The 27,700-nt window shown below is 39.9% G+C and overlaps 1 protein-coding gene across 1 annotated transcript; it reads left to right on the top strand.

The window, feature by feature from the left end:
• The first annotated feature begins 1,901 nt into the window (after positions 1–1,901).
• Positions 1,902–18,908, top strand: LOC131256982 (probable WRKY transcription factor 40). The gene is made up of 5 exons (XM_058258119.1): positions 1,902–2,113; positions 3,235–3,465; positions 4,572–4,829; positions 5,130–5,246; positions 18,323–18,908. Exons 2-5 carry the CDS (start codon positions 3,295–3,297, stop codon positions 18,629–18,631), a joined length of 855 nt encoding a protein of 284 aa, XP_058114102.1. The 5' UTR covers positions 1,902–2,113; positions 3,235–3,294; the 3' UTR covers positions 18,632–18,908.
• Positions 18,909–27,700: the final 8,792 nt, after the last annotated feature.

Here is a 27,700-nt window from a genome sequence, read left to right as displayed (position 1 = left end):
GCCTGATTTATTATTGCCGATGAAAGACCATTTCAAATGGTAGATAGTCATTCTTTTGTCGAATTAGCCAGAGGCCTTAATCCCAGATACGAGGTCTCCTGTACAACAATAAAAAGAGTGTGCATAAAGATGTACGCAAGCGAGAAGGTCAAGTTAAAAGGACAATTGGAATTGGTTTTCTGAATCAACCTAACATTAGATTTATGAATGGCATCCAATCAACGAAATAGGTATATGTCACTAACTACCCACTACGTTGATGTCGAATGAAGGCTCTACAAAAGAGTTATAAACTGTCGTTATCTTGCGCCTCCTCACACTAGATTGATGATTTCAGACTGCATTTATAGATGTCTTATGGAGTAGTACATTAAGAAGAAAATCTCTTCAATAACTTTAAACAATGTATCTGAAAACGATAGCATGATAACAAATTTGCGAAACCAGTTTAAGGCCATCAGTGGCTTGTATTTTGGTGCAAAAATATTTCTTGTTAGGTATTGTAGCCATATCCTAAAATTAATTATATAAGATGGGTATAAAATAATTGAGCCAATGATCAACAACGTAAGAGAGAGTCTGAAGTACATGCGGAGGTCACCTTCACAATTAAATACATTGAACATGATCATGAAACTGCTGAATTTGTTATCTTAGATACCGATAAAGTTGAATGTCATGACATGTTAGAATTCAACTTATGAAAGTTAGATTTAGCGATAGATTTCAAAGATGCATTCTCTCACTATGAGGAGTGTGATAGTGTGTATCAGTGGTTGTCTTCTGATGATGATTGGACAAGAGCTGAAACAGTTCGCAAGTTCCTTTCAGTTTTTTATGACACAACAAAGAAATTTTCAGAATGTAAGTATCCAATAACAAATATATTTCTATCAGAACTTTGGAGAGTAAAAGTTATTTTGTACATAAATTGTAATAGAATAGACTTTTTATAATTAATAACTATGGGTATGTAGTTAAAGTTTGATAAGTATTGGTCTGAGTCCAATCTGGTAATTGTTATTGCAATCATTCTCGATTCTCGATACAAGATGTTCATGTTATGTCATTTTTAATAAGTTTTATGCTGAGAAGAGTGCCACTGAGGTTGATAAGAGTTGTGATGCAGTTGAAGATTTGTATAATTTTTATATACAAACTTTGGATGCCATAAAAGATAATATTACAACCACAAGTCAGACTCCTGAAGTGGGTTCTAGATATACTGTTGAAGCACAACATAATACGATTGATGATTTCATATCTTTCATGACACAGGTTGAGACTCAAACGCAAACAATTCAAATAGAACTAAACCACTATCTCAAGTAGCCACTTGTAGAGTACAAAGGCAGAAAATTTGATATTTTAGACTTATGGAAGTCGAAAGCTCATGAATTATAGTTCTCTGTGCTCTTATTAATGGCACGAGGCATTATGAATTCCAACTTCAACTGTGGTGTCATAAAAAGCAGCTGAAATCAAATCATAAAAGGAGACCGAAGTGTTACGATATTGGAATTCTCGGATGCAAAGTTCCAGTCACAATGCACGGTTTTCTACAAGTCCTGCTAGCATAAGCGTACTCTACAACGTTTGCACGTGAAATACACTGTAGTGTTTGCATGGAATCCACTCTACCCAACAGGGTCGCCCAATGCAAAAGTTAGACTGCTCAAAAATCAAGCTGAAAAAACCATCGAGTGGGCCACCACATGAATTTGGACATTTTTGAGGCGTAATAAAGATTGGATGGGCCTGGTAATTTGTAGGACCTCCCATCAATCAAACATGGGGGTTCTCAATTAATACACACAGCATGGTGGGCCCTACACCGGCAACAATGTATATAGAAGGTGAGTAGGCATGTGAACGACTTTTACGCTGTAGAACAAGTTCTTCTACAAGGTCTTGCAGAAGAACTGGTCCCGTTCTTAAAAGTCCATATACCATTTTTTCAACGGCATGGATTTGAAGATCTATACAAAGACCGTGTCTTTTCTTATTCCAAGAAAAGGAAGAAATACATGTCACTATAAGAAAGAAACCTTTCTCTCTTTCTATCATTCTCGAAATCATCGGATCTAAAGAATACATCTCCCACAGAAATAAGGTATGTGTTTGGTTATTCCATTCAAGGCTGGGAACTCTTCTCCAAGCTATTCCATAAAAAGTCGCCAACAAACAATAGAAAGATTGTTGGGATTAGTTTTCCATTTCCATAGAAACTCTTGTTATTTTCTATGCCCATGTCTTAATTTTACTCCATCCAAACACACTCTTTTAATGGAAAGATCTTGAAATTATATTAAAATGATTTCTTGTCAAAAGCTAGTTTAAAGTTCATTATATGAAAAGATCTTTAAATGGTTTTCTTTATTCCTTTAGGCTGTGTCTAGCATATTGTTATTTCATGATCGGAGAAAAATAACCTGTGACTTTCGTAATTTCAACTCTTAGCAGAATTTCCAAAAAATCATAAAATGAGGCTCTTTTGTGCGTTGTATTAATTGGAAAGAACTCTCTTTCCTATCTGCCAAATGTTCAAAATTTCTACTAGGGATGGAAGTCCCAAAAAGTCACAAATTATTTTTCTCGCTGCAGGAGTCAAACACACTGTATACAAGAGTTAAAATTTTAAAATCTTTGTTCACAGCCAGTAATTATAGAAAAAATTCTTTTTAGGGTTTTTTCTTTTCAAAATTCTCCACAAAAATTATGCTTCCTGAACATTGTAGACTTAAACCTAACATTGTTCTAAAAACTATTTTGCTGAGTATGAAGTGTACGAGCCTCGGCTCTAGATTAAAATATCCCACCGAGGCAGCGTTCGGATGTGAATTGAACTGGAAGTGCCACAACTAGTGTATCATACCATCTTTCCGGCCAACACACCAGTTGTGTAGGACATTAGTACCATGAAAATAGTAGGCCCCACCACAAACTTCACCTCGCACAAAAATCAGTCTAGTCCCTCAGAGGTGGGCCACACTGTTGGAATCAGCATAATGGTCCTATTCTAAATACAGGTGGGGCCCACCTGATTTTCAAGAAGGGCGATCTTCACGAGGGAGATATCTTTTAATGGTGCTTGTGTCCTACTCAAGTGACGTGTTGGAGTCAAAGATAGAATAGTACCTCAAGTTGTGGTTGAGTTGCTTGCAGGTGATCAGTTTCTCAATCCAAAGTGTTAGAAATTAACCTTAGATTTACGTTTTTCTGATATATATTCAGGTGCGCAATCTAAAAGGCGAGTTAGAACGTTTAAGCAAAGAGAATGAACGGCTGAACCATATGCTTTCCGCCATGTACAGTGACTACGAAATTCTTGAGGCCCACTTGAAGAGGAAGAGAACCCACAAGGAGGGAAGTACTTCCATGGTGCCGAGCCACGACTCGAGACAAAGACAGATGACCGGACCCATTGCACCACCAACGGTAACTGATGATGGCGACGCTGACTTGGTAAGTAGCTTAGCGAGTTAAATGGTCATTTTAAAGAAGTAATTGATGGACGGGATTTCTGACGGAGTCATGAAGTGGAGCCCATGATCGTTATGACACTGATGAGCCCAGTGATGTACGGACCATGGCTTAAAAGCAGGCCTGTTGGATGATCATGTGCTGGAGGTGGAAAATTTTGGATGGAGGGGTTTCGGACCATCGACTGGCTCCTAAAGCCCTCTTAAGTCCTAGACGTGCTTCAGGTGCACAGGCTACAGGGGCATGTGGGTAGTCCAATTAATTAATCTGGACCGTCCATACCTCATGACAGCTGAATCTATGATTTTAACCTTCTGGCTGGTGGCGATAGGGTTACAATGACCGTTTGAACCATCCATTTGTGTGGTTCATCATGGATTTCTTGTGGTCCCCAAGGATTACTTTGATCAGACGTCCCTAACCATATCATCCATAGTTTGGATTTTTTATTTTTTTCAAATTTCTCCACAAAAATTATGCTTCTTGCATATGGTAGACTTAACCTAACATTGTTCTAAAACTATTGTGCTGAGTTTGAATTTTGCATGCCTCGGCTCTGGAATTTTCAGTGTGTATAGCTGATACACCTCCAAGGCTGTGTTCGGATGTGAATTGAACTGCAAATTTCTGAAGTGTCACAAGTTGTGTATACCATCTTTCCCGCCAACATGCAATCTTTGCAGGACATCAATACCATGAAAATGGTAGGCTCCACCATGAAAATCACACGGCACAAAAATTACTCTAGTCCCTCATAGGTGGACCACCCTGTTGGAATCAGCACGATGATCCTATTCTAAAACAGGTATATATGGCCCACCTTGTGATTTTCAAGAAGGGTGATCTTCATCAAGGTGGGCCATAGGTGGTGAAATCCCGCCATCGCGTGTGAAAAAAAGAGGAAGGGGCGGGGAGGGGGGGCAGCATGGGACATCTTTTTATGGTACTAGTGTCGTACACTAAGTGATATGTTGGTGGCAAAGATGGTATGGTACCTCAAGTTGTGGTACAGTTGCTTGTAGGTGATCAGTTCTCATTCCAAAATAATAGAAATTAATTGGAAATTTACATTTTTCTGATATATTCAGGTGCACAATCTAAAAGTTGAGTCAGAACGTTTAAGCAAAGAGAATGAACGGCTAAACTGTATGCTTTCCACCATGTACAGTAACTGCGAAATTCTTGAGGCTTATTTGAAGAGGAAGAGAGCCCATGAAGTGGGAAGTATTGCCATGGTCCCAAGCCATGAGTCAAGCCAAAGACAGATGACTGGACCCATTGCACCACCTTTGCGACCAAAGGTGGGACATGTCTTTGTTAGAACTGATGCACGTGATGCTGGTTTGGTAAGTAGCCTAGTGGGTTAAATGGTCATTTAAAAAACATGATGGACAGGATTTCTGATAACCATTTATGTGGTCCACCATGGATTGCTTGTGGTCCCAAAGGATCACTTTGATCAGATGTGCCTGACCATTAATTCCGTCCATAGTTTGGATTTTGGAATATGGAAAGCTATAAAACATAAGGCAACTTTTGGAAGGATATGATAATCTGATCAGTGTAAATGTTCCATGGTGGCCCATAAAGTGTGCTCTAAACTTAAACTCCAGAATGATTGATCTACTTCTAATTTTTCTTTTCAGACAGTGAAGGATGGGTACCAATGGAAGAAATACGGACAGAAGATCACGAAATACAATCCATCACCCCGAGCTTATTTTAGATGTGCTACAGATCCTTCATGCCCCGTCAAGAGGAAGGTGATTTACTAAATAATTCTCAAGGAATTATAAGATTCTCCACAAGTGGAGCCCACTGTTTAGGTAATCTAGATCGCTGGGTCGTTGCATACCATGGTGGGTGGACTATGCCCCTAGATCTCTCCCATGCAGGATAATCTTCATTTTTTTTTTTTCAGTTGATTGTTATATTTCTCTTCTTAAACCGGTATTTATTATTGGGGGACCGCGGAAGCACACAGAGATGAATCAAGTGAAGTAATCCAATCGCACCAATCAAGCATAACAAGAACACAACGATTTTAACGTGAAAAAATCCCTATGAAAAAAAACTACAGCATAAAGCAACAAATAATCACTAAGAAAGCAAAAATTACAAAAGTTCAGAGAATACCCAATTCGAACAAGCCTCGAATCACCCCAAGCTAAACCCTTGAAACCCTAGGAACAAATTGGAAAAGATCTTGAATACTCTCCAATCCCGATTACACCCCTATATATATAGCCTTATTAAGAATCACAATTGAAATTGGAAACAAATCCCGCAGATTTGCAACTTTGCTATACACTCGATGACACCTTTGATGGGACTTCGATGTCATCGACAGATCATCGATGGCATCTAACCCACTTCGATGGCATCAAAATAACACTAAAATAGTCCAAAGACAAAAGATGGAAAATTGGATTTTCTCAATTGCACTTCGATGGCATCAAACTTAAGTTTCGATGGCATGGAAAATAAGTTCGATGGCATCGAACATAAACCCAAATAGTCCAGCAACCAACTGGAGAAATTCTAAAATTCTCGATGGCATTGAATGGTCTATAGATGGCATCGATAGAGCCTGTTTCTGAATTGATTTAAGATATCAAAAACAACAATCTACAACATGTCTTCAATCTTCAATCATTTAACTTCTTATTTTCTTCGTTCATCTATGCCTTTCACCATAACTCCATCATTGCTTCTCATGCACATTCCATCATCCTTTTATGCTTTTGTCCAGCTCAGAGAAGTTGCATAGAACTTGAACTTCTCTAAAGGAACCACCTTGGTGAGCATGTTCATTGGATTCACACTGGTGTGAATCTTCTCTAAAGTCATGCCTCCTTTCTAAAGCACCCATCGGATAAAATGGTGATGAATATCAATATGATTAGTACGTAAGTGATAAACCAAGTTTTTAGCCAAATTGATAGTGTTCTTGCCATCACAATTAACCGGCACAACTTTCTACTGAAGCCCCAACTAATTTATCATTCCTCTCAACCAAACAACTTCCTTGAACGCCTCTGACATTGTCATATACTCCGCTTTGGTTGTAGAAAGAGTCATCACAAACTGAAACTTCAACATCCAACTGATTGCTCCACCCGCTAGTACAAACGAATTCACATACCCACACTGCCTACATAATCTGAATCCATATACCCAATTAACTTAGCCTCTGTTTTCTTAAAAGTTAAGACGTAGTCCTTTGTACCTCAAATATATCAAAGTAATCATTTCACTGCTTTTCAATATTGTTTTCTGAGGTTAAACATATATTGCTAACGACACCGACCACCTATGAAATATCTGGTCTAGTATAGACAGTGGCATACATCAAACTACCATCTGCATTTGAATAAAGCCACAAGACATCTTGCTTTTCTTCATGGGTTTTAAGACATTGTTCTAAAGATAGCTTGAAGTGAGCCACGTGGGGAATGATATCCGGCTTTGCCTTGTCTATCACATACTTGATCAACACATTTTCAAGGTATTCTACCTGAGATAGCCAAAGTTTACTCTTCTTTCTATCTCTATGAATATATATACCGAGAACCTTCTTTGCAGCCCCCAAATCTTTCATCTCGAGTGTCCCTGATAACTGAGTCTTAAATAAATTGATTTCAGACTTGTTATGACTGGCGATTAACATTTTATCAACATACAATACCAAGATAATAAACCTTCCATCATTCAATGTCTTTTAATAGACATAATGGTCATATTCACTCCTAGTGAATAACCAAACTTTTTATGCCACTGCCTAAATGAGTATTTCAGGCCATACAACGACCTCTTTAACCTACAAACCTTGTTTTTTGTCTCTTGTTCTTCATAGCCTTATGGTCGCTACATGTAAATCTGTTCTTCTAATTCCCTATGCAGGAATGTAGTCTTCATGTCCATCATGTTCCTGCTCGATATCATATTAGGCAACCAGCACCAACATGAATCTGATAGATACTTATTTTACAACCGATGTGAATATCTCTGTAAAGTCGATTCCTTCTCTCTAAGCGTAACCCTTTGCTACAACCTTATCTTATATTTATCCTATTTCTTCTTAAAGATCCACTTGCACCCGATCGTTTTTTGGGTAACTAGAAGCTCTACTAGCTCCGAAGTCTCATTCTTGTATAAGGAGTTCATCTCACTATCCATCGTTGCTTTCCACTTATCTACATCCTACTCTTCAAGAGCCTCTTGAAGAGTAGATGGATCTCCCTCATCTATAATAGGGCATATGCGACATTAGAGTCATCTTTGTATATCGCCGGTACTCTACGATCTTTCGACGGATTCCTTCTCACATGTGGCTGCTCCACCTGCTCATATACCTTTGTTTGCGCATCTATCTTTGCCTGAGTCATATGTGTGTCAACCTAAACATTTATAACCAACTTTTCAGATTCCTCTAGTTCATTCTTCTCATTCTTACAGAATAAGGACCCTTCGTCAAATTTAACATCCCTACTAATGATTATCTTCTGTGTGACCTGGTCATACAGCTTATATCCTTTCACATCACCACCATAGCCAACAAAGATGTGCTTTTTAGCTCTTTGGTCTAGCTTATCTCTCTCAACTGACAGTATATGAAAGTAAGCTTTTTAACCAAACACACGCAATCCTAAGTAGTCTATCTTCTGACCACTTCATACTTCCTCTGAAATTTTGCAATCAATTGTCATAGAAGGAAACCAATTCACCGAATAGAAAGACATGTTAACGGCTTTAATCCATAAGTCCTTACCTAACCCAGCATTAATAATCATGCATCAGGCCCTCTCCAGGAGAGTCTAATTCATCTGCTCAGCCACACCGTTTTGCTCAGATGTGTAGCACACTATGTTGTGTCTTATAATCCATTTATCCTTACAATATTGATTAAATTCAGTTGAAGTAAATTCATCGCTATTATATGTCCTTAAAACCTTTGCCTTTCGTCATAACTATTTTTCCACTATCACTTTCCATTACTTAAAATTGGTGAAAACATCGGATTTATGCTTTATGAAATAAGCACATACTTTCCTAAAGTAGTCGTCAATGAATGTGACAAACCATGATAACCATCCAGTAGAAACTACAAGCGACAGCCCCAATACATCAAAATGCACATAGTCAAGCACACCCTTACACATATGTTTTTCAAATTTAATAGATAACTTAAATTGTTTACTATATATATAATGCTCATATATATTTAAATCAAAATTTTTAAAACTTCGAATTAAACAACGATTAAAAAGTACCTTCATGCCCCGCTCGCTCATGTGGCCCAGACGTGTGTGTCACATATGTGTAGACGTGGAATCTGCTATAGCCACTGCAGCTGCACCTATTGAAATACTCTCAATCATCATGTATAGATTTCTGTACCTCTGTGCTTTCATAAATATGAGTGCCCCTTTTGAAACCTTAAGGACACCATTGAAAATGGTGAATCTGCACTCAATTGCCTCGAGTGCACGATATTAAACTCTTCTTCATATTAGGAATATGCCTCACCTCAGTCAAAGTACGCTCCATCCTATCAACATCATGATGCGCACCATACCAACACCCACAACATTACAGGCATTATCATTGCCCATAAAACACGGCCACCATCGCACTCTCTGTAACAGGAGAACCAACTCCGATGAGGAGTCATGTGATATGAAGCTCCAGTGTCCAAAATCCACTCGTCCCTACGATAATCGTATATGTGTCTGATCATAGACACTAACAACACATCACTTCCACTTGTACCTTCATTAGATGTGATAGTGTTGGCCTCGCTGGAAGAAGCCTATGAGTTCTCTTTCTTTACTTTAGGATTTGTACAATCCTTCTTCGTGTGCCCTGACATCCCATAATTCCAACACTTTAATTTTTCCTTGCCCGTGTCATTGGATTTAGATCTTGATCAAGAAGATCCAGTGTCTAGCTTAGAATTCTGCCCTATTATAAATATTGCATCAGTAGAGGCCCCCATGTTATCATTTTTCTTTCTCATCGTCTTTCCTTGAAAGACTGAGATGAAGGTATTGACACTAAGGGACAAATTTTTTGTGCACAATATGTCTTTAAAAGATTCATACAAAGCTGAGAGAGAATTCAACAAGATACATGCCTGATCTTCATTGATGATCACTTCCTCCACATCTAACAATTTGCAGATCATCTTGTTAAAGTTGTTAATATGGACCTCAACATCTCCTCCATCTGTCATCGTAAAGTTAAACAACTGTAACTTCAAGTGTAGGCGATTTTCAAAGGACTTCTTCGCATAGATGTCCTCTAACTTCGCCCACAAACTTATTATAGTTTTCTCCCTCATGACATTACAGAGAACCTCATCCATTAAGCACAATTAGATATAGGTTTTTTGCTTTCTTATCCATTTTGTTTCATTCATCGTCTTCCATAGATTCTGGTCACTTTTCAAGAACCTCATCAAATCCTTGCTGAACAAATAAGTCAATCATCTTTACCTTCCATAATTCAAAATTGTTTTTGCTAGAATACTTCTCAACATCAAACTTAGAATTGGCAACCATTGATACTCACTTTTGGATTTAAGCATGCGCCCCAACGTTGGCTTTGATACCACTTATTAAGGGACCGCGGAAGCACACAAAGATGAATCAAGTGAAGTAATTCAATCGCACCAATCAAGCACAATGAAAACACAATGATTTTAACGTGGAAAACTCCTTTCAAAAAAAAAAAACCACGCTACAAGCAACAGATAATCACTTCGAAAGCAGAAATTATAAAAGTTTAAAGAATACCTAATTCGAACAAGCCTCGAATCACCTCAAGGTACACCCTTGAAACCCTAGGAACGAATTAGAAAAGCTCTTAAATACTCCCCAATCCCGATTACACCCCTATATATAGCCTTAAGAATAATCACAATCGAAATCAGAAACAAATCCCTCATATCCGCAACTATACGATGTGCTCGATGACACCTTCGATGGGTTTTGATGCATTGACAGATCATTGATGGCATCGAAACCACTTCGATGGCATCAAAATAATACTAAAATAGTCCAGAGGCAAAACACGAAAAAATATCGGATTTTCTTAATTGCACTTTGATGGGTCTCGATGCCATCAAACTTAAGTTTCAATGGATCCCATCAAGAATTTCAGAATTTCTCCAGTTGATTACTTGACTATTTGGGTACCTATTCGATGACATCTAACTTAAGTTTTGATAATATCGAAACTAAGTTCAATGACATCGAATAGGTATCCAAATAGTCCTACAACCAACTCAAAAAATTCTGAAATTCTCGATGGAATCGAGCACCTATTCGATGGCATCGAATAATTCTTGATGCCATCCAATAGTGCTCAATAGCATCGAATGGTGACATCGATAGACCCTTTTTTCTGAATTGATTTAAGACATCAAAAACAACATTTTTGGGGATCTTTTCTAAGTAATGATTTACACAGTGATACAGAATAGCCCCGTGCCAAAGTCACTGTTGCATATAACGGAATGAATGAAGTTATGGCCTATGATGAGAGTTGTTCATACCGTTCAAAATGACATGCATCGTCATCTTCAATAACGGTGAAAGATGGACTGCGATAGATAAACGATACTATGATTTGATGAGCATGATTAAGTGACAAATCCCATTAAAAAAGAGGTGACATTGTAATGATAATCATGATTATGATTAAGTGACAAATCCCATCAAATCTCAACATGATTATGATCACAATCATTCGATTGAAAATGATAATCCACACGTAATAACTTGAAAGTTTGAATTGTTAAGAGGTTTGACAATTGATCATATGAAAATCAATGGTAAGAATGGACTTGTATTAGATATATCAAATTCCTCGAAGGGGAGAAATCCTGTCCTTGAGTTTTGTTTTCTCGAGACTTCTTCAATGAAATATGACTCACCCCAAACACATGAAGTCAATTGAACAATACGGATATGACTTCTCCTTGGAATCTTCATTAATGACATTGGTGATGTAGTTGGGGTAGTCATTGGATTAGATAATGCATCAATGGTAGCAAAGGATCTGTGCCTACTCTGATGGCTAAGGATTAAATAGACGTTGATGTTGATAATGTCATCGTGGCGGTGATTGGTTGTGATGGGTCTACAAGTGGATTGGCTGGTGTACCACACACCACCGGTCTTGCTGGTGTGTTGACGTCATTAAGTTTTGTGGGTCCATCCTGAGGTATGTGTTATATCCAAACTCTGTCCACTTGGCGAGCTCGCCAAAAGGCTTGAGAAGAAAAATAAGACATATCCAAAGATTAAGTAGACCACACTGCAAAAAGCAGTGGGTATAACGTCTACCGTTGAAACCCTCTAAGGGTCATAGAAGTTTTAGATCAATATGATATTTATTTTTCCTCTTCATCCTGGTCCGTATGACTTTATGAATAGATTAGATGGAAAATAAATGTTATGATGGGCCTACAAATATTTAACTATGAGAATTATTGTCCCCACTGCTATTTGTGGTCCACTTGGGCTTTGGATATGATTCTTTTTTGGGTCATGCTCTAAGATGATCTGGCTAAATGGATGAATGGTGTGGTTATAATAAATACATCATTGTGGGGCCATATAACTTTGATATCCTTTGAACCCTTAGTATGGAGGGTCAGTGCTTGTGCTCATCTTCGTACAACACATACTATCAGTGATGTGTGGCACATCAGCCAATCCAGTTCCTTAAGTCTATCCTTGGCATATTAGGGAAGGCAATTTGAGCCTTTGGAAAGATAACTAGTCCAGGCTGGGCACTTTGCAAGAGAGGCTGATGAACACTATTCCCCCTGCCATTCAAGAGTTTAGAGTGAAGGAATTTTTGGGGAAGATGGGCCCTTTCCCTCCTTCAGCTGTCTTCTCCATGCATCCTTAACATCAAATTGATGTGATTTTCCAAGGTGGTTATTGTGTGATTGATGGAGCGGACACCCCTTTCTGGTTGTCAAATCCTGCTGGTAAGTTCTCAGTTTCGTCAGCTTGGGAGATCTGTCATGCTCGTAGTCCCCAGACGTTTTGGGGAGGAAAAATCTGGGATTCAATCATTCCCCCAAAGCTGTCCACTCTTGTTTGGAGGGTCCTCAAAGGGGCGCTTGCAGTGGATGAGGCCGTTCAATCCCACGGGGTGCAGCTGGCCTCGAGGTGCAGCTGTTGTAATGAGTCCTGCAGGCAGAGTCCCTCAGTTGAACCTGCTAATCACGTTTTTCTTCTCAGCACTAGGGCGAGACTGGTTTGATCGCATGTTGCCCACCTTTACGGTATCCCTATGGTTCGTGGGCAGTCACCTGGCGAGTGGCTCTCCCACTGGTGGGATTCGCATTCAGTTTTTGGACCCAATGGGCCCTTAAAGAACCAGCTACCGTATTTCATCTTATCGGAATTATGGGTTTGCAGGAATGCCTCCAGGTTTGAAGGGAAAATGTTGAACACGGAGAGCCTCATTGCTCGCATCTCTGGTTGGTTGAAAAGAGTGGTTCAAGGCCGGGTATTACCAGGTTTGCACGTCGATAGCCATAGAACTCTTAACAGGGTCTTCCTGTCTGTGGAATTGATGTGCAACCCCTATTCAAAGAATTACAGGTTGTGAGGTAGATGAAACCCCCATTTGGGTAAGTTAAACTTTACGTGGATGGTGCATCTCGGCGTAATCCGGGGGTGGCAGGAGGGGGAGGAGTATGTAGAGCTGAGGACGGAAAGCTTCTTTTTGCGTTCTACGCGGGCTATGGCCTCGCCTCCAACACCAGGGCTGAGATTCGTGCGATCCATGATGGCCTAGTCCACTGTATCAATCTCGGCTTCAAGAATATAATCGGTGAATCCGACTCGTTTTTGGTGGTCAGCTTCCTGCCTGGAAGCGCTTGTCCGAGTTGGAAATGGAAGAGTTGGATGGACAGAATTAGGCTTCTTAGTTCCTCCTGTAATGTTCATTTTCAGCATATCTACAGAGAAGGTAATGGTTCGGCGGATGGCATGGCAAATTTAGGGTGCAGCACACAAGAATCTGCCATTATCTCCTCTTCTGCGGCCCTCCCTTAGGAGGTGAGAGGCCTCCTGGTTCTTAATAGGACAGGCTTAGGGGCTATCAGGAAGCGTACCAATCAGTTCAGGCTGCGATAATCGCTTCTCAATCGGTTTTTGATTTGCGCAGTCCTGTTTCTCCCCCCTATCCCTTCTCAGGGGGAGTTTTCTCTGTTTCTTTTCTTAGCTTAGACGTGCTTTTTCGATATGATAGGCGGCATGTATAGGCCTTTGTGGCTGCCCGAATGTGGTCTGTTGGGGTTAGGCCCAGCCTTTGTGTGGTGCCCCCTGTTTTATATAGCTCTATGTTGTTGAATGAAAGCTGCAGTTTTTTTTTTTTTTTTTAATAATAATAATAATAATAAAAAGGTTCTATCCTTTCTTCTGATCAAGTTCAAAGATTAGTTCTTTGCAAAGCTTCAACTTTTTATTAGTTTCTTATTAAAGATTAGTTCTATGCAAAGCTTCAACTTTGTATTGTACCCACAAGGACAGCCTTTATTGACTCTATGAGCAACTTGGCAACGGAAAACTAAAAAACCTGTGAAATCCAAGCAATATCAAGTCCTTTCTCTTTTTCCTTTTTCAAAGTGGATAAAAATGAAATTTTATAAAATCAATCAACTATTAATTGTAACCATCTAATTAAATTTAAAAAATGAAAAATGAAAAAACTACTACAGTCTATCACAATCATATATTTCTTTTAAAAATTTGCCATAACTTAATCATATGATGGATGTCAAAATTATATGAACTTGGGCTCGTAAGAAAGCTAACTTAAATAGAATTTTAGACAAGACTAATTTCACATTATTTCTTTTTTGTTTGATACTCCAAAAGTGTGCTCTAATATAGAAGTGTCGAACATCTTTAAAAAATTATATTTAAATAAGAAAATAAGAAGAAAAAAAAAATCTCTTTAAAAGAAGTTAGTACGAGATAAAAGTAACTCAAACAAAAAAAGACTCTTCATGTGAGGCTATGGACGATGACATACTCTTCTTATTATCACAATCATAATCTTCCGGATAAAAATGATGATCGACACATGATTCTTTGAAAATTTAGGCATTGAATGGTTTGATAGTAAGCCATATGCAGATCAACACTGAATATTGACATGACCTGAATGCTGTCTACGTCAGCCCACTTAAGTGTAAGGGTTGGTCTTTAAACGTCCAGTCAGTTCTGTTTGTGTGTGCTTCAAACTCCGACCTTTACTAAAGGTTTAAAATAGTGTGCCACGTATCCTCGTTCACCACTAATAAAACCCATATGGCCTTGTATACTGGACTACTTGAGGATGATACATCCATATCATTCATGGATAATACAAGTACACATGCAGTGATATGTATTGATTTTAAACTGCGTTTTAAATCTTAAACCATAATATACCCCATAATTTGGATGGCATGAATAGCAATACATATGTGCCACGTGTGAGAAGGTTGAGTCATCACTTCTTTAAAGGTAGAGTATGGATGAGAGAGGGAGGGAAAATAGGTGGAGGCGGTTTGTGTGGGGAGGGTGGGAAAAAAACGGCATTTGGTGTTTTAGTAGTATTGGATGATTGCTACACGTAGGCTAAAAGATAGGCAGTGGATTTTTTTTCACATAGCTGCTTGTCATTTAGTGCATCTCCCGGCAATCAATTTCTTGTAAGGTCAATTTGGATTGAGGATTAGCACAACAATGAAATAGAAAAGTCCACTGATTACAATTTTCTTTACCCATCTTTCGAAGGGATCTACATTTGACCGAGAATTGTTAGGTTTAGTTTATGGCGATAAAATAAAAATAATTGCACTTATTTTTATTACTTTAATGTTAAAACAACGAATTTATATATTGATTTGACCTCTTGGATTCAAGATTTTCAATGACTATAAATTTGTTTATTGTCTCTTAAAAATATTTGCATTTAATCATTGATTCTTGTGTTTTATTTTGCAATTGTAAAATCAAAATAATGACACTTTTTTATTATATTACTATGATAATTATCAATCTAAACATCACCTTAAATTTTTTGCAAATAAATGCATACCTTTTAGTCATAGGGTTATTTAAAAAAAAAAAAAAAAAAAACAAGAGCAGTATGTATAACTTTCACTGGGCGATCGGATCTTCCGCTGCAAGCTAGAGGCCTCTTTTCTTGGATAGAGTGGGGTTGGGGACCATTAGAAAGTCTCCTAGGGGTCCCGTCCTGTAATCCACATTTTCTTGGTTGTGTTTTTAGATCGTATGTCGTTTCCTTTTGTGGTTAGTTTACGATAGGCGTCACCCAGGTCCTTTTTCTTCTGGGCAAGTCCAAATGCCAACTGAGTTGTAAATTCTGTTTATTGGAATGAGATAGCTTATACAAATTAAAAATTAAAAATTAAAAATTAAAAAAATATATGACTCCCACTGAAGGCTAACTGAAAATTAGAAGTGCTATCAGCAAAAAAGATAGTTTTGCCCCCTTTTGAATACTGTTTTCAATGTTATTCTTGTATTTTAAGCTGGTGTAATCTAAAGTTTAGTGGGGCCTATTGCAATGTTGTTGTCACATCCACTTTGTTCATTAGTTTTGCCAGCTCGTGATAAGATGTGAGCCCAACTAGGAAAACCCAAACTCAGGTGGGCCACACTGAAAGAAATAATAGTAATTGGACACTTACCATTGAGACTTTATTGAGGCTCACAAAAGTTTAAGACAAGGTTGATATTTGTGTTTTCTCTTCATCCTTGTGGACGTCACGTGATGAACTAGTTGGATGGAACATAAACATAATGGTGGGCTCTATGAAGGTCTTATTGATGGTATTTCCATCCTCTTCTAATATTCAATGTGATGTGGCCCACTTAGGTTTTATTATCCACCTAGTTTTTTTATCAGCTCATGGACTACCATAACCTGACAAAACTGATAGATGCAGTGGATGTCACAAGGACATCGATGGGTCTCCAATAGCTGGGTAGGTGAGTTAGTTAAAAGCGTTTTAGTTATAAGTTTAATTTCTTGTCCTTTAGAAGACATTGTATACTATATAGACCGTCAATATTTACTTTACTACCCGCTTAAAATGTGGGTGGGTTTTAGAAGATGCACTAATGGAGAGGCGTTGATACGAGGGGCGGAGGGGGTGTTAGTAGAAGTTGGGACAGTAATTTTGCTTTTAACTTCTCGCCAGGATATGGCATAGGCTCAAGCTCCCGAGCCAAGTTTTGTGCTATTTGGGAGGTCCTCATGAGATGTGCTGATTTGGATTTTTCTAAAGTTGAAGTGGCAAGTAACTCCAAATCTATTGTGGCCATTTACTGATTTGCAGAAAGGGTGTGAAGGAGAGGAAGATTCTAAGCTCTACAGGTATTCTGGTATTCTTATCCGACTCCCATGGCGGCGTCTCAGCTAGGTAAGTTATCCGACCCCTGATCGCCATGTTTCATGCACAAATAGATCCGTGGGCCTATTCCGCATATAGATTAAGTCCCACATATTTACTTTACTACCCACTTAAAATGTGGGTGGGTTTTAGAAGATGCACTAATGGAGAGGCGTTACGAGGGGCGGAGGGGGTGTTAGTAGAAGTTGGGACAGTAATTTTGTTTTTAACTTCTCGCCAAGATATGGCATAGGCTCAAGCTCCCGAGCCAAGTTTCGTGTTATTTGGGAGGTCCTCATGAGATGTGCTGATTTGGATTTTTCTAAAGTTGAAGTGGCAAGTAACTCCAAATCTATTGTGGGGATCTTTGCGAATAATTCAAATCCAGCTTGGTCATTGTGCTGTGCGAGGGTCAAGGCAACGTGAGATGTGTTAGATATTTCCTTCACCCACACCCACAGCGAAGCGAATGCGGTTGCAGACGATCTAGCTAGGAGAGGTAGCGCATCTCAAGCAAGTTCCCTTTTCATTTCTCAGGCCAATCTCCCTGACATTACTAGGGGCCTACTGTTTTTTTGGATAGAGTAGGCTTAGGTTACTTGAGGGAAGCTTAGATTCCCTATTTTTCTTGCTACACGATAGGTGTGGCATCGGCCTTTGTGATGCCCACCCGAAGATAATGTAAATTCCTCTTTTCGAGAAATATGCAGTGAAACAAGTTTCTTTAAATAATTTTTTTTAAAAAAAAAAAAAAGGCGTTGATATGAGAAATTCCCCTAAATTAAAATAAAACATCCAAATTGTGACCGGCTGTACATAGATTGTATTCCCAAATTCACACACACACACACACACATATATATATGAACAACAAGTGGAAAATGATTTGTGGATCTTTATTTCCCGAATTTGAACGGTGGATTATTTCCTGTTTCAACCATTGGCTAAACGTCCACTTTTCCTGATTCTACCATATAAGACAGACAGATCATATGGTTGGATTATTATTTTTATTTTTAAAAAAATTATTTTGAGGTACACTACCTTGGTTCTTTACTGTTTCACGTGTAATTTTAAGATACTACCATATTTCAGTTTTTCCAATTCTGCAATATTATTCTACATGTTTGTGTCACCTTTATGGTGACTCACAACTAATACAACATGCTGCACCTGTGGGGCCATGTTGTAGAGATGTAATGATGATCCTAGCCGTCTATAATGTGAGGCGCATCTTAAATATTTTCTGGCTAAAATCAAAATCATCACACGGCTTGAAATGTCTTGCAAACTCACAATTAACAGATAAAAACGATCATTTCTAATTGTCCATCTGTTTGGATGTTGTGGCCCACCAGTGGTGTTTGACTCCCTATTCTTTATTTCTCATTTGAATTTCAGGTGCAAAGATGCGCGGAAGATAAGTCAGTCATCATGGTCACATATGAAGGAGAGCACAACCATAGTCTACTTGGTGGGACCCATGACTACAAGGCCAGTTCACCCTGTTCAGCTTCAGTTAATCCTCTTTGTCCATCCGTCACTGTTGATCTAAGTGACACCAATCCAAAAATCACAACCATCCATCAAAACTTTAATGATAGTAGTATGGAAGAATATGTGGCTTCCTTGACTAGGGACCCCAACTTCATTGCAGCATTAGCAATTGTAGTTGCACGCTCTATCATCAGCCATCCTAATCCGGCCTAGAGAGGTATTTGTGTGTATGATTGAGATGGTGTTAACCGTGGTCATGATTTTATGGGCCCACCGTGATGAGTGAGTAACATCGAACCAGTCCTTCAAATGTGGCCCTCAATATTAGGCTTAGATCCCAAGAAAAATGATGCACCTTCCACTAGCATAATTTAAGAAATGAATGTAGCTAATGAACCAAGCTCAAGCATTAGTATTCCACCCATAATTTCCCCGGCAATTGCATTTAAAGGTGTTTATGATGATGGTTTTGGGATTCTTACCTATGTGATGGGACTATTTTGCATGGTGTGGAAGCTTGTATTTTATCTTAAAAAGATATTGTACGTATGGGGAACTCATGGTTGTTATTAGTGTATTAATATGAGTTTGTTGTTATTAGTCTATACAATAGCTAGCCCATTTGTAATGAGAACTAAATTCAATTTTGAGTTATTAAAAAATATTATTTCAGATAAATTTTCAACAAAAGAAATAGGTGAGTGATTTCTCTTTGGTTGTGAGTGAATTCAATTCATATTGGCTAAGTGATTTCCATTTCTTCAGCACTACTTTGTGATTATAGAAGTTTGCAATTTTAATAGATCTCTTGCTTCTAATGTTTTGGGCACTTTTAGTTAATAATTAATTTTTATAATTTTTCTGATAATTCATCATCAAGCCTATTTTCATTATACAAAATTTTATCCATTTCATTTTTCATAAAACTATTAAAATTCTTTAAATATCAACTACCTAAAATTAAGGATTTTCTAAACAGTTTCTAAAAATCTTAAAATCATTGTCATTTAAGTTTGGGTTTTATTTTCCATATTTTTCTCTGAAACAAAATTCATTAAGGTTTATTTTGAACTTTTAATCATCTCAATTGGAAATGTCAATCTGAAAAGGGCCTACCTCCAAGAGGAAATTTTCTGGAAGCAAAAATCCAGGATCACCTGGCTTGCTGAAGGAGACATGAACACAAGATTTTTCCACGACTCAGTGTTAGATAATCAAAGGAGACTGGCTATCACAAAGATGAAAAGGGCCTCTGGTGATCTTTTAGAGAAGATTGAGGACATTGGGGATGAAGCAGTTACTTTCTTCAAGGAACTTTTCTCATCCAATGCTAACTATCATATAGGTGATATCGTTAACTACATCCCCCACATCGTAACAAACCAAATGAATGTAGATCTTACAAAGCCTTTAACGATTGATGAAGTTAAGGCAACCGTGTTTTCCATTCCGATTGACAGCGCCCCTGGTCCAGACAGATTTGGTGGCGCCTTCTATTCTTCATGCTGGGATGTCATTGGCAATGATCTTTTTAACGCGGCCAAGGACTTCTTTCAGGGAGGACTGATTCCCAGAGCTTTCCAATGCACTCAAATATGCTTCATCCCCAAGAAGAAGAATCCAAAGTTCATTACAGACTTCAGGCCCATCAGTCTGTGCAACTGTATCATGAAGATTTTCTCCAAAATCATGGCGACTAGGCTGGTCCAAATCCTCCCAAATCTAATTTCAAAAGAACAAGGTGCATTTGTTAAGGGACGATCTATAGTTGAGAATATTTCTATCGCTAGAGAGATGGCTTACGAGCTAGATAGCAAGGTTTTCGGCGGCAATCTGATCATCAAAGTGGACATGGAAAAGGCTTATGATTGTCTTGAATGGGGATTCATCATACAGGTCCTCCAGAAATTTGGGTTTTCCAGCCAATGGATAGCTACAATTCAGCGTTGCTAGGAAGACATTTGGTTCTCCATTCTCATTAATGGGAAAAGCTATGGTTTCTTCAGGTCCTACCGAGGATTGAGACAGTGAGATCCCCTCTCTCCATCCATATTCATCCTAGCAGCAAAAGTATTCAGTAGGGGCATATCCAAGCTCTTCTCCTCGGGATATTGCTAGCCCTTCAAGTTGCCCAAGAATTGCCCCACGATCACCCATCTGTTTTTTACTGACGACGCTATCTTATTTCTTAATGGCAGGTTATCCAACATGCGAACTCTGCTCAAATTTATCTCACAATATGAAAATGCTTTAAGGTAAAAGGTGAATACTTCTAAGACCTCCTTCATAGTGCCGAAAAATTCTTCCAGAAGTAAGGCTCAAAATCTAAGCAAAGTTACGGGTTTCAAGCAAACGTCTCTTCCTACTATGTATCTCGGAGTCCCCCTCTCAAAAGGTTGAATCCCAGCTCCGCTTCTTCAAAACCTTGTCCATAATATTGTCAGCAAAATTGATGGTTGGAAGGTCAAACTTCTCAACCAGGCAGCAAAATTGGTGTTAATTAAACACGTCCTCACTAGCATTCCCATCCACATGCTATCGGCCGTTAACATCCCAAAATCAGACATGAAATCCATCGAAAAGACGATCACCAACTTTTTCTAGGGTTCCTCGAACAAAGGTTCAAAGAGGCATTAGGTCAAATGGTCAGCTGTGTGTACCCCTCTCCACGAGGGAGGGCTTGGCATCAGAACCTTTGAAGATACTACTCATGCATTCAGGACTAAGATGGGCTGACAACTTCTTCAGGGTAAGTCCCTATGGGCTAAACTCATATCGGCAAAGTATTTCCAGAAGTTCATAGCATCCAAAGGCTTAAAGGGTTCGGTCTCATCTCCCTCTTGGAAAGAGATTTTCAGAATTTTGCATTTCCCCCTTCTTCATCCCAGATGGCTAATAGGGGAAGGTAAGATTAACTTCTAGTCTCAAAATTGGACGGGTAAAGGTCTACTCGTTGGCGCGGCTACAAGGCCCATTCCGTTGCATCTCAATGAAGCATCGATCGGGGATTTTTTCGTCAATCTTGGTGCAAGAAACCTCTCAGATATACAGCCTCTCATATCCCCATCAGTTATGCAGATTGTATTTGCTTATCCTATCAGTATTTCTAACAGGACTGATAGGCTAATTTGGGATCTTTCAACATCCGGGAAGTTCACGATCAAATCGGCTTGGAATGGAATCCGACATCACCAGCCAACCTTTGCGTGGTCCAAGTGGATCTGGAACAAGGACCTTCCCCTGAAGATTAGCATCTTCATCTGGAAAACCTTCTGTGCTGCAGCTCCAGTGGACCAGGTAGTGCAAATATGTGGCATTTCCATGGCTTCTCGTTGCGAGTGTTGTAAGCTGAAGTCTTCTCGTCACCAGAATTTCTCAATAGGGCAAGTTCATTCTCAGCAAGATCCCAGGTTGCCTCCTAGCAAACTACATCAGCCTCCGCTGACTAGGGATCAACAGGGGGTAGGTGTCTCCCTCATCGACCAGCAGCAGAGTTTGTCAAACAGGGGCCAGCAGGTATTCCCATTTCCTGCTTCATCGACTAGCGAAGTGGAGGATCAGGACCACCTATTTAGCTTAGGTAAAATTGCTGTCACGGTCTGGGAATATTTCTGTCAACTTTTCGGTCTTACCTCCCCTTCAGACGGTTTTGCAATGTTTTCAACTCTTGACTTCCAAAGGGAACAAGAAAACTAGGATCGCTTATCTCATTAGCCTTGCCCCTTGCTTCATAATCTTGGAGATTTGGCTCAGCAGAAATAGGGCTCGTTTTGAAGGTCAAGCGATGTCAAAAAAGCATATTATTTTCCATGTCTCCCGCTGGTTACACGAGATTGGTTCATCTATCAACGTTCCATATAGGAACTCACTGTCGGACTCCATAACCCTCCAGGCCCTTCGGATTCCCAAAGTGAAGTCCCCCTCTGTTGGTAAACCCACCATAGTGAAAGGGTCCAAACCTCCTCGGGGCTGGCTGAAGTTAAACGTTGATGGCTCCTCGAAGGGGAACCCAGGAGCGAGCGGAGGAGGCAGAGTTTGCAGGGATCATAATGGCAAGTTCATTTTTGCATTCCACCAACACTACAGGCACTTAACGAATACTATTGCAGAGGCCCAAGCCATGTTAGATGACATTACGCTATGTTCCAAGCTTGGCCTCTCCAACATTCTTGTGGAAACTAACTCGATAACCATTGCTAAAGCAGTTGAGGACTCGCACACACTCAACTCCTGGAACATCTGGTACAAGCTGGGAGCGATCCAGCATCTTTGTCGAACCATTAACCTCTCATTTTGCCACGTTATGCGTGAAGGCAACTCAATGGCAGACGCCCTTGCAAGAATTGCCCGCGATGGATGCCCTAATAGAATGTTTGGCTCTCGCCCTAATTTTTCAAGGCAAGTACAGGGTGCTCTTGCTTTGGATAATACCAGCATTGGGGCCATTAGAAGCGAGTAAGAGGAGCTTTTTGCTGCTCCTGCTTGTGGGAGATGGGGCGTGTTCGTTTAGTTTTTTTGTTTTGTTTCTTTTCATTGGTTCTTGTGCAGATAGAGCTATATGATGGGAGTAATCCGCCCTTTTTATTGGGACCCTCCTGAATGTCTGTAAATTTCTGAGAGGAATGAAAATTTCGTGCCTTAAAAAAAACAAAAAAACAAAAAAACAAAAAAACAAAACAAAACAAAACAAACAAACAAAAAAAGAAAAAGAAAAAGGCAGTTAAAAAAATGAAATTGTTTGTGTACTTTTTTGAAATTAGTGTATTTAAACTATCGAATGTATAGTTCATTGCAACCACATTGGACTACATCAGAAGTGGTTCCTCTTCTATTGAGTTATAAAAAGAAAAAAGGAAAAAGGGGGAAGACAGTGGGAGGGTAACGTGTGATGCATGCCCCAAGAGAAACTTCCACTGTGTAGTGAATATGCCATACAATTGAATGTGGGGTCAAATACATGGTATATGTGCCATCCAATCCATTCATTAGGTGAGTCATACTAGGATGAAGGCAAACTTGTAAACTCAGGTGAGATTGAATATTGTACATTACTTTCTCTAGTTTGTCCATGAGGATGAATCTTAGGATGCTTTGCGAACAAGAGGAAATGCATCAGATTTATAGTATTGATTCCACATACACATCATGGGTGGACCCACATAGCTCGAACATGTGATCATCACCCCTTTAAAATTGACATGTCAATTTGTATTGTTTCTTTCTTGTACTGGGAGACTATCCATTAATTTCGATAGCATGGCCAACCAATGAGTGGACCTGCTTATTTTGAGCCTAGATGATATTAATGGTGTGGGCCATCTCTTGCACAGCTTGGATCTATACACAAGACATGATGACAGAACAACAAGGCTGTGTTAGTGATTTGTTTTTGAATGATCACTTTCACATATATCATCTTCCCTGCAAATTACTTGTGCGTGGAAGATTTGTGAGATGTGCCTAAGATGGGCATATCATGAAGATTTGCTTACTGCAAAACTCAGTTAGGTCCATTTATTAGGTAGCCCATATGTGTACCTTGAGTTAGACAATCAACTGCGAATTGATTTTATCGATGTGCCTTCCTATTTTGACCATCTTGAATTTCACCCCAGGCAATCTCATGGTGGGGCCCACCAATTGCTAAGTTGGAATGTTATGCAATAAGTTTTTTTTTTTGAAAAAAGTTGGGCATGCACTACCAAATTTATTAAAACCAAGAGGCCAGATGTACAACCCTTCAGGCAGGCTCCAACAAAAAGGAAAGTAGCATCGCCTATCATATGCAAGCTCACCCACACCACTATGAACAACAGAACCTAGGGGCGAGCCTGGGAGGGCCAAGCAGCAACAAGGCTCGACCAGAGCTCCCAAAAAAAAAGAAAAAACCACATCGGAATCAAGCTCTCAAATAACCCAGCCTGACTTTATCAAGGACCGATAGGCCCCTAATGTAACTTGGCAAATCCGAACGAGAAAGAAAGAGGGAGTTCGCACATCCTTCACTAGCCAGCCTGGTAAGCGTGTCAGCCACAAAATTGCCCTCACGGAAGATATGCCTAAAGCAGAGGTTGAGGCGATTGTCAAGACGATGAATGGCTCTCAATCTGTACCAGACGTTCCAAAGGCAATGGGTGAATGGATCCACGGTAGCTTCGACCACCAGTTTGGAATCTAATTCAACAACGATATTAGAGAGGCCCAATTTACTGCAAAGAGTAATTCCATCAAGCATAGCCTGGGCCTCTCCAATCGGATTGGAGGCATGGCCGTAGTTCCTATGAAAGGCGAAGATAACCCCACCCTGGGAATCCCTTGCAGCTCCTCCACCGCCACTATCACCTGAATTCCCATGAGAGGATTTATCGACGTTAAGCTTAATCCAGCCCGGAGGAGGTCTCGCCCATTTGACAATAGACGGAATGGCAATAGAACTCTCTCTGCCATTAACAAGATGAAGGGCCTGAAGGGTGGCCTCGGTCCTAAGGGACTGGTGATTGTTTTTAGGCAAAGGGTTGCCTATTTCCTGGAGCCATCTAGTGACCCGAGCAATGATCTTGGGCCAGGAGATCGGGACTCCCTCGAAACGCAAGGTGTTATGGCTTAGCCATAACTCCCAGGAAATTAGTGTAGGAGCCAGGCTTAGAAGCCGCTTGATGCGAGAGGAATTTGAGGCCCTTGCCGACCAAAGCCCGATTTTCTGCTAAGTGTACTGGTTTGGGATGATCGGAACATCAAAAATCTATGAAAGTGAGACCAAACAGTTGAAGCAGCATTCCCAGAATGGAGGAGATGGTCCAGCATCTCCTGTTCGTAGGCCGGGGAGGAGATAATACGTTGAGGCTGGATAACTGGGGCCTGTGTATGGGAGGAACTTCTCAACGACTGCTGCCTGGGAGAGAGGTCAGATGAGCTGGGATGAGGGGAGGGGGATTGAACAGGAGGGACATTGCTGGCCTCAACATGATTCGAGACAAGGACAGGCTGATGGTCAGCTCTACTCAACAGAACCTGAGCTCGGTTTAGTTGAACTGTGCAGGTCGCGGCTGAGGAGGTGGACTGCTGACGAGTCTGCTGCAGGGGATCGAGGTGATGAGTGTTCTGATATCCCCGATCCATGTCACGAGTTAGGGGACCACTTTCTAGCGGGGAGCCAAACTCCCCACTACAGCACTCACATCTAAAAGCAAGACAGACACCTGAATTTTAAACTGTGGCATCCACTAGAATGGCGTTATGCATGATTTTCCATAAAAAGATGCCAATTTTCGGAGGGAGGGCTTCGTTCCAGGCCCACCGAGCCCAAGGAGCCTTTTGTGGCTGATGACAGATACCATGCCATGCCGACTTCAGCAAGAACTTGCCAGAAGGGGTCAGGTCCCATGCCAACTGGTCATCTCTGCTAGACAGCTGAATGGGGCAATCCTTCAAATGCTGAACGATGGGCGATGGGAGGATGTTCTGTAAGTCTTGCCAGCGGAATCTACCAGTGGCAACGAAGAAATCACTGACCGTGGCCTCCCTAAGATGAGCAGGGATAGGCCATGACCCTAAGGAAGCAAGGAAAACCTCCCTTGACCAGTTTTGATTCAAAAAATTAATATACAGTCCAATAAAAATACAAAAAATTGGACGTCCTCCGTCAATGGCAATGTCCAATAGTATATGTTTGCATCATTGAAACATAACCCAGATTTAACTGTTATGTTTTAAAAAAAAAAAATAGAAGATACAGTCAAACACCTATGTTTATATTTAATAACAATTATCTACCTATTGATTATCTAATTACATGACTTATACTAGAAGAATTTTACATCACTTTCTTTTATACCACTGGTCAAAGATAAACAAAGATAATTCATTTAAAAGACCAAAAAAAATCCATTTTCATTGAGCCCAAGTTGCCAAAGCAATTGCATTACTTCGCATTATAGTAGAGTGGCATACTATTCGTTAATATGGATGGATGACTTTCTGTCAATAAGATGCATCTAGTTTATTAGGAGAGACCGTACATCCAACCTAAATCACAAGAGCACTACTCTTCATCCAACTGGCTAGACCTTGATAAAACAGCACCAAAAACTTTCAATCACCGTTGACCACCCTACCAAAGTTAGAAGCAGAACCCCTGGCTTGTCCTCAATAAGGTTGTCAAACCCGATTAAAAGATTTCCAACTCTCAGTCCCGCGACAAGGGCCTTTAAGCAACCTTAGTTAAAATTCACTATCATGACAATATTTTGATAAACCCATGCTTATCTGCCAAAGGAACCATTGTAAGCCAACCAAAAAGGAAGTATTATGTCCAAACCCCTTTCCAAACAAAATGAATGGGTCAAATCACCCATTCGCTAACCCCCCATGACTCAAAATCAGCCACTAATAATCAAAGAAGAAGGAAAATGGTGGATGTTTGACCAAAAATGAAGAAAGGCATACCATCGGCTCCTTGCAAGCCAATGGACACTTGGCATTATCCTGCCAACCAAAGATATTAATACGTACTAACATATTTTGCATGATAAATCTATGCCAAGTGTCCACTGCTTAGTTCAACAACAGTAGGCAATAGCAGAGACCTCGTGATTGGTCCCTTTCTCTTAAATGAGATCCAACGTCCATACAACCGGGAGATTATGCCACCTAGGAAGCCCAAGACTACCATCCCATGCCTAGGCCTTGCTCAAAACCAATAGCAAAAAAGTCAATTAGTTAGAAAGCCAGTCAGTCGAAGAGTAGAGTCAAATTTAAGACATTTAATCATCTCCTCTAACAAAAAACAAAGAGTGTTTGATTTCCCTTTATTCTTTCTTACATCTCTATCAAACAAAAAACACAGTCCGTTCTGCACATTCCAACATATCAACTGCTATTTCGTATTATTTTAGCCACCTATACTTTTGTTTATTTATTTTCTTTTTTGCTACTTGCCTACCCAATCCCCACATAAGATTATGCAAAGCATGTGTAAGACCCGTGTCCTAGTCCGTACCGTTCCGTTGGCTTCCGTGGCCCTTCCGGTCTAATTCTGCCAACCTTCGTACTGTATCTGACATTTGCACGCGATCCTAAGCCAGGTCCTGCACACTAAAGTCGGCTCGATCCGAAACTTGTATCATAGCGACCGCGCCGTCGCCGCGGTTCCAACGCCGTGACATGCGCACCAAACCGATACTCAGGCTAAGAGATGTGGACCTGCGTTCATTTCAAAGAAACGCCGCGCGTTGTAAATTTCGAGGGAATCTCTACGATATGTCCCATCAATCAATGTCAAGT

Source organism: Magnolia sinica, chromosome 9 (genome assembly GCF_029962835.1).
Source record: "Magnolia sinica isolate HGM2019 chromosome 9, MsV1, whole genome shotgun sequence".
NCBI lineage: Eukaryota > Viridiplantae > Streptophyta > Magnoliopsida > Magnoliales > Magnoliaceae > Magnolia > Magnolia sinica.
Note: the sequence above shows the minus strand (reverse complement) of the source record. Positions and strands in the feature narration are given on the sequence as shown.

Bases quoted from the DNA above. Each gene is read 5' to 3' on its own strand.
- LOC131256982 (XM_058258119.1), top strand. From the start codon at position 3,295: ATGCTTTCCGCCATGTACAGTGACTACGAAATTCTTGAGGCCCACTTG. The intron at 4,830-5,129 runs GTAAGTAGCCTA...TTTTCTTTTCAG, and splicing joins ATGCACGTGATGCTGGTTTG to ACAGTGAAGGATGGGTACCA. The intron at 5,247-18,322 runs GTGATTTACTAA...TTTGAATTTCAG, and splicing joins CATGCCCCGTCAAGAGGAAG to GTGCAAAGATGCGCGGAAGA.